General features: G+C 36.1%; 1 protein-coding gene across 3 annotated transcripts; it reads right to left on the bottom strand.

The window, feature by feature from the left end:
• Nucleotides 1-409: 409 nt before the first annotated feature.
• On the bottom strand, nt 410-10474 carry LOC119784924 (solute carrier organic anion transporter family member 1C1-like). 3 transcript variants are annotated; one of them, XM_038287227.1, is made up of 15 exons: nt 10265-10472; nt 9703-9772; nt 7149-7290; nt 6929-7061; nt 6576-6700; nt 6276-6422; nt 5928-6026; nt 4197-4457; nt 3934-4098; nt 3457-3652; nt 3195-3360; nt 2350-2534; nt 933-997; nt 727-844; nt 410-633 (listed from the first exon to the last, which is right to left on the bottom strand). In XM_038287227.1, exons 2-15 carry the CDS (start codon nt 9751-9753, stop codon nt 420-422), a joined length of 2067 nt encoding a protein of 688 aa, XP_038143155.1. In that variant the 5' UTR covers nt 9754-9772; nt 10265-10472; the 3' UTR covers nt 410-419. The 3 variants fall into 3 exon arrangements, with proteins under 3 accessions (XP_038143155.1, XP_038143154.1, XP_038143156.1); XM_038287226.1 differs by having other exon boundaries at nt 9703-9820; nt 10266-10472; XM_038287228.1 differs by lacking the exon at nt 410-633 and having other exon boundaries at nt 723-844; nt 9703-9818; nt 10265-10474.
• Nucleotides 10475-11975: the final 1501 nt, after the last annotated feature.

Below are 11975 nucleotides of genomic sequence, written 5' to 3'. Positions count from 1 at the left end.
TTGAACTACAATGAGCTAAATTATTTTACAATATCCAACAGCATGCGCATTTCAGCTTTAATAGCATCTAAACTCTTTTTCCAAATGTATTTTGTTCTTTAAACTGAACTCAATAAAAAGTGAGTCGAGTTTAGGCTCCTAATCAGGCTACTTTGCCTGTTCAGACTAAGAACCCTTATCTTTTTAATATGATATAATTACTTTAGTCCTAGTTTATGACCTTTAAAGAGTGTGTAACTAACATTTGCACATAAACACTAATGACATTTAATAAGAGAGAAAAAGACAGAGGTGTGCTGCTACAAGACCAAACAGTGCTAAAACTGTACCTTATCATGTCTGGTCCAGTTTGAGAATGAACAAAGTAAACAAGGTTTCAACTTCTTTACACAACAAAATCGCCCTTTTAAATATATAACTTAAATAGAGCTCTCCTTATTTTCCTCTTTCTTGTTTTTATCAATGGTAATGTTTGCATGTCCTTTGGTCAGTGTGTTATACTCCACTCCATTTTCTTTGGCCTGCTCCCTCAGCGCTAACTTCTTCTGTCTCTTGACAATTTTGACATAGAGGAATCCCCACAACACATTGGCAAAGAAGTAGAGTCCAGTTACCAAACCCAAAAAGGTCATCCTGAAAGTAAAGTATGTTTGAAAAATCACTAGTTGGACATTTGACTTCCTTTTTTTTAAACAATGGATTATTTGGAATAAGTCTGTTTTTTACCTGAACGCATTAGAATCATAAAGCCTGCATGCTCCCCGTCCTCCGCACTGTTTAGTGCCCCACTTTAAACATGTCCGATCAATCAGTGCTCCAAAGTATATAGGTGGAGGGATCCCACCTGGAAGCACAAGCACAAAAATAACTCTCATCAAGCTAATTATTGTTAATATCAGTACAAATGGGCTTGCTGCAGTTTTTGTACTCACCCAGAGTTCTTACAATCAGTGTCTGCATTCCTAATGCCAATGACTTCAGGTCTGGATGAATGGATCTGGAATAAAACGGCAGGGTAGTACAGTATAGTTTATCACGATAGCATGCCTAGCAAGCCTATGAAATGGCTGTTTGTTTAATGACTATTTAAGCAAATAAACATAGACACTTTTTGACAAAACTAAGAAAATTCCACAAATTTTATTTTCATTTGGAGTTATTTCAACCTTTTATTACTGTCATTAAAAGGCTAAGGAATGTTAAAGATTAAAGGTGTAGAGAGCGATTTTATTTCCAGGTGGATCATCTAAATAAATGGTCCTCCTAACTGCCAATCATTCTGGTGATATGTTTACGTAAGGCCGTCCTATGTGCTAGTAACCAGTTAGCTATCTTTTTCTGTGCATGCACACTTTTGGGCGTCATTGAAGCTCACCTTTCTCATCGTGGTTCTTGGCCAATGGCCAATGGTTGTAAGAGAAAAAGTGTCTGCGAAGAAAAGAAAGGCCTCAGAAGAGGCAGATATATCCCAGATACGCGGGATGTATCCTTTGCGCGGAAAGCTCCCCGAAAAAAGCATTATGGGATTTGCTGTCACAGCAGCCTGCTGTCCCCATAGGTTGTCACTACCCGACAGCGGTGACTTATAACAAAGATGGCGCAAGCACTGTGCAGTGGAGGCAAAGTTACATGACCAACGGGGAACAAATAGCAGTAATCATCTATCCAAACGGTAAGTTAACAGAGCTCGCTATAAAGTCCACTATATAGTCCATGCTCTATATAGTGATTGACTAATATAGAGATTAGGGCAGACTTTTGGATACTGTAAGCTTGTATAAGCTTTGAGAACATCAACTTTTAATCAGAGCGTGCATGAGGACAAATGGGCTCACGAAAGCTCTGGCACGCGTTTAATTGTCGTTCCCTCTCGGGAGCAGGTACAGGAATGTACGTGTGCATTTTTTTTTAAAGTTAAGAGGGCGGGTCTTTTAAAAGGTTTGCAAAAATTCTCCAGAACACATTTATGCATAGGTTTCTTGGTTCTTAGTTTTTCTTGATGGAAAATTTGTTTTTGATCATAAATACGTGTCCAAATTTCTTCCTTCCTTGTACTGTCTCTTTTTTTCCTAATTTATTTAAATATTATACTTTTGGTTGAATCTTCATGCTTACAGCTGGTTTAATGACTGGAAAAAAAGTTGGCATAAGATGTTGCATTGTTTCCCATTGTTATTTCCTTGTATTGTATTTCAGGAGCACACACTCATAGGTTATAAAACCTGACCCCCATGGAAATATGTTTATATGTTTATCAGTCTTCATTAAGGAAGATTACTAAATGTGCAATTTAAGTTTTTTTTTTTTTTTATAGGAATGAATATTGTTTCTAGTATAAATGAAACCTACCTCAGCAGTACAATGTATCCTGGTGTGCCACCACAAGCAGATATAAAGGCTCCTACCACTGTCAAAGCCATGTAGATTTTAAATTTGAAATCACAATCACTCTTTCTCGGACACTGGCCCAACACCACAGACATGTTTGCAGCAGGAGTCGTAAAGGTTCCCACACAGGTACAGTTATGAAACACCTGGAGAACAAGAAAAAGGGATCTGATTCAGAATCACTTTTACCTTCAGCTTATTCTTTGCCGCTCTGCAGAACAGAATTGTTACCAGCAAGTTTTTTTTCCTTTTTTTTTTTTTTTTGTGGATACATCTATTTTGGCTACAAAAAGGGAAAATTAAAGTTAAATCAGTTTACTTATTTGTGAATTTCTGAAATACACCATTAACGTTGACTTTCACTTTAGTTGATTAGCAAATCATCTAATGTATCATGTATCATGTAAGGATGAGGAGTCAATATATGGGTAGAAGTGTAAAATGATGATAACAGCCATTTTGTGTTCAAGCACTGGAAACCGTTTAACTTCAATGCAAAAGCGATCTAGAAATAAGTGAAAAATTCTTAAATTAAGTGTATTTAACTTTAATTTAAGTAGATAAATAAGATAATTTGCTAATGGAATGGGTATTTTTCTACTCTTAAAGTAAGATAATAGATAATGTGCACTTGAAATACGACAATGCAAGTATTTTTTCTTATTTTGAATGTAAATTCTCTTGGTCCAGTAGCGTGGTGTCTCACTTTCTATCGCAATTCAAGACAAAATGCACTTATTTTAAGAAAAAATTATTTATTTAGATTTGATTTTTTTGCACTGTTTGGTAAGAAAAAAAACACTCACCATTGCTTTTCCTGATCCAGTGGCGGTCTGACATCCAGCCAGGCAGGGTGAAGCATATGTCATGCCATTATAGGCACACACTGGATCCCAGTGCTTCAGTGAGCATGAGCAGCCAGTATTGCATGGGGCCAACAGTGTTGAGTAATTATAGGACACTTCAGGATAACTGGAGCAAGGCAGACATGTGAAATTTCAATTTAATTCAGCTTAATTTCTAAGAATGTTCATAGGTGATAATGGAGCGTAGTGTTATGCCACACACCCTTGATAGGCAACAGTCAAACCAGCAACCTCTGCATTGTCACAGTGGAAGAAACCCTGCAGGAGAAGCATGGAAAAGGATCCAAGAGATGCAACGATGGAAATTCTGGCCGCACCCACAATACCCAGGTTGAACTTTTTCATGACAACGCCGCCAGTGATGATGCCCAAAGCGACTGCAGGCAGGTTCATTATTCCTGAATGGCAAAATTTACGGAGGTATTAATAGGTTGGAAGAATTATTCCTTAATATAGAAAACAAAGGGTTAATAACGTTTGATAACCGCACAGTCATTTAAAGCTGAATATAGCGTCTAGACTTGACAAACATTTGCACAAAGGGAGATTTCACAGTGGGTCATTAAGTGCCTACATTCTTGAGTGGGTTTTATCACACACAATCACACTTCCCTTTAATAACATCATTGTTCCAGTTGCAGTAAACGTGGAGCGAATGAGGGAGGGCTGGGCAGTGTACCTATGAGAAAAATTGCTCTGGATGCCGCCTGGCCGTAGATTTGCTCCATGAATTTAGGTTTGAAGGTGATCATGCCAATGAAGCCGTTGACTACAACCAGATAGGTGAGAATCATCATTACGTAGATGCTGTTCCTGAAGAGTCTCTTTAACGACGGGATGAAATCTGGGAAATAAGAATGCATGAATTCAATACTTCTATCTCTTATTTATTTATTTATTTATTTATTTATAGCTTCTTTGTTTATCCAAATATTGGGTTACCTTTAACCATTTCCTGAAACGTGACTGTCTTCTCTTTTTCCTGATCATTATGGGCCTCATCTGGCAGGAAAGTATCCTGTTCTGATCCAGCGGTTAACTCTGTGCTTTTATTTTTCTTGTTTTTTACCGCCTGCTTAGGCAGGGATTTAGGCAGAAAAAAGAATGGGATACTTGACAGCAAAATCACTGTGCCAGTCACAATGAAGCCCAACCACCAGGCTCCCACCCAGCGAGAGTCCTTGTAGGTAATAGTGATGCTGTCTGGGGGAAAAAGGCAGAAGAATCACTGTTAGGATATTGAGTTGAACATTTTCTAAGTTGGATTGTTTTGTATAAGAAATTTAAAATTTTGTAATTTCCATAAAAAAATGACCAAAAAAATGGGGAAACTCCTTATATGTGTATTCTTGGAATATTGAAAGTTTCTTTACATCAAAATGTCATGTGTGACTGGGTAGAAATTGTACTTTTACATATTGTTAGTTGATAGCGCGTAATAATAAATACCTGTTGGATCCTTCCTTATTTCTCATTTTTACATTTTTCAAGTTAATAATTTGATTTTATACCAGCATATGGCATTTTTTTCAAAACTGTTTCTATTTAGCAACCATATACTCTTTTGAAACACAAACAGTTACTATTTGATAAAAAAGTTATAAATAATGGGGCAGTTTATACAATAATTATAGCTTACTTATTTTTTTTATTAGAACATAAAAATCTCTTTCCTTTGCTGTTATTGAAATAATTAAAAATTTCTTTGTGTGTGCTCGATACATGAATCATCTATTTGCCTTAAAAGTTAGTATTTAAAAGTATATGTATAATTTCTAAACTTGTACATGATTAGCATGAAACATCCATGAAAGAATGGCTAATTTTAGTATCTAAAAAAGTGGGTACTTAAAAATATAAGTTCCAAAGCATCAAAATGACCGAAAACCATTATCTATTGTGATGTTTCTATCGTTTCAATGCACAAAATGATAATAAATACATTAACGCCTTGTTTTGCTACCATAACCTTTAAAAACTCTTTAACTTAGCAATAAAATGCTTAATTCGTAATCTATGTCGCTAATAGTGGGTTAAGTTACTGATACCATTCAGTGACTGCTAACTACAGCAAGACTAGTCATAAAAGATAAAAATATAATGTATGAATAATGAATATATTCATATATAATCTATTAACTGTTAGGGATTAATGTAATTTATACGTAAAAGATACTCTAAGTCTAGCTAAACATGCTAAAATTATACATCTTTTATCAGCACCCCACAAAACACACATCAGACCTATAAGTTAGAGGTATAATAAATACAAAACACTGATTCTCTATCAACGTTGCATGTCTGGTTAATAAGCGCCAATTCAAGGCACAGCATACAGACCCATTTTGATCCGAAATCCTGACTGACAGCTTCCACTAATCGGTTGTTTTTGTGCTCTTTGGCACACCAACAAGAATGCTCAAGAGTGTTAAAATGCCATTAGAGAAGTTTTTGAAGCGACAAAATGTTTATAAGTGTCTGACGACTGAATATATATCATTAATATACTAAAATGTTTATTGGTAGATCCTGCGCTTTCTTTTAATGGTTATACTGGCAAACAACAGCAACCAATTACAGTTTGCAATTTTTTGGTGAATAGAAAAAAAACAGTTTTGAATTGCATATTTTTTCAAATGTGACTCTTTGTTTTCTGAATGAAAAATCTCCTACCTAAATCAACAAATCCAATGTCCACATAGGTCTTGGCAAGGAAGGACCCCAACATGAAGCCAAGCATAGGTCCTAACATACCTGTTGTATGGATGCAGGCTAGCACAGAAAAGAAAATAAGAGGAAATCATTAAAGGAGATGTGAGTTTTTCATTAGTTTGCATAAAAAACAAATACATTTAAATAGAACAAGGGATATATTTATGTAAGAAATAACTTCGGAAAAAAATGTTGGCAGTGAAGATCTATGACAATGTTGCAATTCCGTAGGAATATTTCAGAAAATAAAACATGTCAATATTATGTAAAATACTGAGCCAAAGCATGAGATAAATAACAACAACAAACCCAAATAGAAAGGGGTGTTTTCCTGTCTAGAAAAGTCATCCAGATAGGATACTCCCAAAGGCATGATAGGAGTCTCTCCAATTCCACGAAGCATGTTTCCAAGGAAAACATAGATCCACATGGACGAGCCAGTTGTCTTCTCACAAGCTGAGGGGAAGTAAGAATATATACATATATATGTATTTAAAAATTGACAATTTTTTTGTTATATATATCCTTAAATATTTTTTTTTTTTTTTTTCGTGTGGCAGGTTTATGATTGAATCTCAAATTAGTGGGGATGAACCTTCAAATAGCTACCTTTGATGGCTTCTACATCAGGGGTTTCATCTTTCTCTGTCAGGCTGTGGTTGGACAAACAGGGCAAGATGCTTTCGGTGCTGTTGATTTTAGCATTGTGGGACATACTGGTTTCATATTTGTACCTAAAAAAAGTTCAGAATATGGATTTAAATATATTTGTATACATATTTTCTTATTTCATGTTCTAATACCTTAGGTTATAAGTGCTTCAACTCTCATACTACTACTATGAGCATCTTATATTGCATATTTCCTCTCATATAAATGCTTTATTACTGGTTGATAAATAATACTGCTAACAAGACACTTTAAGAAAATATGTAAAGGGAGTAAACAATATGTATACTAACGGGCCCTGTAAAAAATGTGGCAGCGCAACAACGTAGCATCCAATGGCCATTAAAAGACAGCCGATACCAATCAGCCTGGGACGATGGAGCTTTGCACCAAAGTAGCTCACAAAGGCGATGACCAACAAGTTTCCTGTGAAGGGAATAAGTCAACAATTATTCTTCAAAAGATTAGTTTTAAACTACTATTTTAAGCATAGATCATCTCTAGTTCACAAACCCATTTCGAAGCTGCCATCTATGACCCCGATGAGAGAGCTGGGAATGTCGAACCGTCTCTCAATTTGAGTGATGGAGCTCTTCATGTATGATCCACCAAAAGCTTTGGAGAAATATACAAATGCCAAAGAGACCAGGAAAAGCTGCAAGAACACAAACAATGCATTAAGCCAGGTTGCAAGAAAATGGAGGATTGCAATAGTGCAGAATAATAGGTATCCGTTAGGGTCTTGTTAACAAGAATCCATGATCAGATAGTCACATTCCAACTCCAGGAATCACATGCTACCAGAAGTAAGTAAAGTACGAAAGTATGAAAGTGACAAAAGCATCTATAGACACTCCATTATTTGCCAACATTTGAAGAGAAAAAAGCTGGTAACCTTGTCATCGGTTTGTTTGGGTTTTTGCCTCTTAAGAGGGAACTCAGTTGCTTGTACTTCTTGAAGATTAACTCAGTCAGTCTGCTCACTTTTTCACTACTCCTTTTTCAAAAAGAACACAAAATATGGAAAAATTGCAGCTCCTTTCCCTTCATAAGTGAGTTTCCACAACAGAAATACTTTCTCAAGATCTTGGGAAGTAAAACACGTGCAAGGTACTCATACATTAGCATTAGCAAAGCCTCTGTTTAGGTACAGGACAAGTAAGCAAAGTGTCCTTTTTGTCTGTGGGGGTTGTTTTCAATGTCTATTCTGTTGAACAGTGGTGTTATGCAAGACATGTTCTTGAATGTCATGTAAGCCATTTTGTTGAACATGCCCCATTTTTTATACAATTCAACCAACTATCCCCTTTAGATGAAAAAAAAATATACTACTTCAAATAATAATGCACACTGTCTCTTATCCTCTGCACTGTTCACACTTTGACCACTGCTGCACTTTTTGTATTTTTCTATAACTCGTGCCATTTGAAATATCAATGCAACGTTCATAAGCTGTATGTAACGCAATTTCGTTCTGTATGCACCCTGTGCATACAAAATGACAAATAAAGAAGTCTAAGTCTAAGTCTAAGTCTAATACAAATACTGGGTCCCACTCTTCTTCAGATCCATTGTCCCCTATGCGGCGTGTGTTGTAACAACACTGCACAGAGCATGTTGTCTTACATGCAGCTCATGTTCCACCGGATACACCAACTTATAACACACCCCTTGTTTTAGTAAGGACCTTTTGTCACGAGACCCAACTGACAAAAGGTCGACAAGCAGCAGTTTGAGCAACCCTGCAACCTTTAGCCAGATACACACACACAGTCTTAAACACGTGCTTAAAAGGAGATAGTCATTGCAGATTGTTTAACATATGCATGGTATAGTAGATAAGGGATACTCGCAACTATGAAGTTTAGAATCATTGATTATATTCAGAAAATTCTATTGATAAAACTTATTCTATTAGCTGTATAGAAGAAAGTTTGTCATTGGTGTAGGCCTTTGCATTTCATAATAATTACTTATTGAGAGGCTATAAATCACATATTTATTATGCTGCATTATAGACTCCCAGAAGTGTGTCAACAGAGAGTGTTTATTTAAATAGTTAGTGATTCCAAGATGGCGCCCTCAGGACCTTGCTGTTTCATTAATTACTTTGAACAATAATAACTTCTTGTTAACACCTGTTAATATTTGGCAAAAACAGGAAAATTTCCTACAATGTGCAAAAAAATAGGGAACATCAATCAGCAACAATCCTGGATTGCCGATCTTCCTCAGTCTGTTCTTCAAACTATTAAACAGGGTTTGGTGTAAAAAGCATTTCCTATAATATATTGAAGGTTGATGAAAGTATATTTTTTAAAAGCAGATAACAGGTATTTGTGAAGCTGTTCATGTTAGGTCATTGGGTAACATACAAAAATGTCTGCTTGCTTTGTCATGACACCAAACTGAATGAAGAGATTAAGCATTACCCAGTACGATGATTAATGGAAAGGGAGAATATGGTTTGTTTACAAAGCTATCCTTTTTTAATTAGTTTATAAATACAACCTTATGTTACTGAAAGCAATACTTTATGAGGATATATAGAAAACAACAGTGATTAAATAACTCTGGAATTAGCCACATAATTGCAGATTGTGGACATTATCAACACAAGGAAACCAAATCTGTTTCCTTTTGAAATCATTGCCCAACCTTTCAGGCCAGGCTTTTATATTTTACATGCAATATTTAATGGACACAAACAGTGGTCATGTGCTACAGTAGACCCTGATATCATCTTGATAAATAGAGCCACATTTAATTATGTGCAGTACACATATAAATTACAGGGAAAGTAATATAAATAGTAATCCTGACCTTCATTTACTTAAAAAATAAATATATAAAAAATCTCCTAAAGTTTATATTATAAATATCAGTTACAGCAAAATAAGTTTTAATCTTTTACAAATAAAAGATTAAAATAGGTTTTAACCCTTCGCTTGTAAAAAAAAAAAAAAAAAAAGTATTGCTGCTTTAATTATGGCAAAGGTAAGACCTTGGTATCTTCATTGAAAGTCCAACATGTTGTAATGTAGGCAAAAGTTGGGACTACACTGACCTTGAGTTTGGAGCAACATGCCTCACGTGTTTTTTTGGACTCTACACTCATGATGCTGTTGCTTGGTCAACTGGGAGGAGAATAAAGAGAAAAAAAAAACAAGGATTCCAAAAGTCCTGCAAAGAGACAGCAATAATCGAATTCAACATTAGACTTATTTGCCTTAAAAGATTATATAAAGCAATTCTATTATGTTGTGTAACAAAAATGACAAAATTATTACATTATTTTCTCACACCGATAGCATTGGAGAATATCTATTTTTTAGGTGTTAAGATGCAAACATTTATAAGATTTATATTTTTTTCTTGAGAGAGACACATTGATAATACCTTATCTAGGGGTCTAAATTTTTTAGTGTTTTATTGTTATAATAAAAAATGCATATCAGATGTACCAACAAAAATGTGTAAAATTATACTAAACAATCAGTTTGTTTAAAAATTTCTGGATTTTACTTTGAAAACACATTAGGAAGACACCCAAACTAATAAAAAATCAGCAGATCCTAATCAAGAGATAGGGAAATAAAAATAAAGGCAAGTATTTTATGAGTATTTACCTTAAGTGGTGATGGCCCAGTGTGAAGGATCCCAGCTGATGGCTTGTTGTAGCTGGCAAGATTCCCCACTTAAAGCCCAAGTCTTATCTCAAAATTATAAAATCGCATGTAATCAGTAACTCATGTCAATAAAGAGCAATCCAGCCCTCATGCAAACTGACATGTGCCGCACGGCTCAAACATAGTTGCGACTGCACGACTTGTTCAGCTAGGATGACTCTCCGAGCAGGAGGTGAAGGGTTCAGAGGTTCTCAGAGTACAAACACAAGCAGACAATCACAGTCGTGCACATCCTCCTCTGTGAAACATCACAGGCCTCCTAAGTAGCCATCCTTTTGAACACACAACAAACAGCAGCAGCATGAAGCTGGCCAAAGTTTATTGTGTATTTGCATGTTTGGAGATGAAGGTTGGGCGGCCAAGAATGGCTTAGAGATCAACATTTTTTAAATCACTGCGCTACATGTTCCTCTGGCATTTCTCATTGAAATATCAGAGTTTTCTACAGCCTTATTTATTTCCAAGTAAGAATCATCGATGGAAGTGTTTTTAACTGACTAAACCTAAATGATGGTAAGACATTGCTGAGGGAGCTTTACTGATACTTTTGGCAATTTTTGTTTTGTTTTACAGTGTCCTGTCTGGCGACGTGGCAATAAGAATAATTTTCTTGATGCCAAACAGAGCCCAATAGCCCAACAGTGCCCAAGTGCAAAGCTGTACAGAAACATCTGAGTAATATGAGGAGATGCTGTAAGGATTTACAGCTAATTTGGCAACTTTAGGTTGTCATACTCTAGCATTGTCGATAGGTGATTCTAAGGAACTGGCAAAATTAAATGCAAGGCCCAGGGGTATAACGTAATCTTGCGCTGCTTGGCATAGAAAATGCTTTCCTCACACAACCATGCACCCCATTTCTCTTTTGCTTCTTGCAATTCAAGTGATTTTTTTATGTGATATGGTATTATGGAGGGTTTTCGCAAATTTTTAAAAGACCCGCCCTCTTCAAGAAATGCAAGTCAGTTTCTCCTCATGCATGCTCTGTTTAAAAGTTGCTGTTCTCATAGCTCATACAAACTTAGTGTGCCTGAACGTCCGCCATAACTCCTAAATCCCTCAATCACTATTAAAGGGAGACTATATATTGGACTTTATTGCAAACTCATTTAACTGATGGTTTAGACAGATGGTCACTGCTTTTTGCATGGCATTAGTCACATAACTGTGCGGTGCCTGCGGCATCTTCATTATTAGTCACCGCTGTCAGGTAGCGACAGCCTATGGTGACAGTGGGCTGCTGTGACAGCAAATCCCATAATGCTTTCTGAGATATATCTGCCTCTTCTAGGACCTTTCTCTTCTTTTTGTTCGCTTTGTAGACACTTTTTCTCTTATGACCCTCAGCTGTTTTCAAAGAACCTTGGTGAGAAAGGTGAGCTTCAATGACTGTCTGAAGCCACATATATACCCCTGAAACTGTGCATGAGCAGAAAAAGATAGCTAACAGTACGAGCATGTAGGACGGCCTTAAGCAAACATATCACCAGAATGATCGACAATTAGAAGGACCACCTATTTAGATGATCCACCAGGAAATAAAAGATTGTCCTCTAGAGCTTTAACTGAAGTTACTTTTGGATGCTTTTGGATTTTGATAATTCTGCTGTCATTTAAGGAGAGGTGAGGTAACACCTTCAACAGGTCATCA

This window comes from Cyprinodon tularosa, unplaced genomic scaffold (assembly GCF_016077235.1).
Source record: "Cyprinodon tularosa strain WSP-4 unplaced genomic scaffold, ASM1607723v1 ctg237, whole genome shotgun sequence".
Classification (NCBI taxonomy): Eukaryota; Metazoa; Chordata; class Actinopteri; order Cyprinodontiformes; family Cyprinodontidae; genus Cyprinodon; species Cyprinodon tularosa.
The sequence above is the reverse complement of the archived record's forward strand: the minus strand, read 5'-3'. Positions and strand labels throughout refer to the sequence as shown.

Coding starts and splice junctions, on each gene's coding strand:
- LOC119784924 (XM_038287227.1), bottom strand. CDS start 9,753: ATGAGTGTAGAGTCCAAAAAAACACGTGAGGCATGTTGCTCCAAACTC. Junction 4,099..4,196: donor GTTTCAGGAAATGGTTAAAG/GTAACCCAATAT, acceptor CTTATTTCCCAG/ATTTCATCCCGTCGTTAAAG. Junction 845..932: donor ACTGATTGTAAGAACTCTGG/GTGAGTACAAAA, acceptor TTGTGCTTCCAG/GTGGGATCCCTCCACCTATA.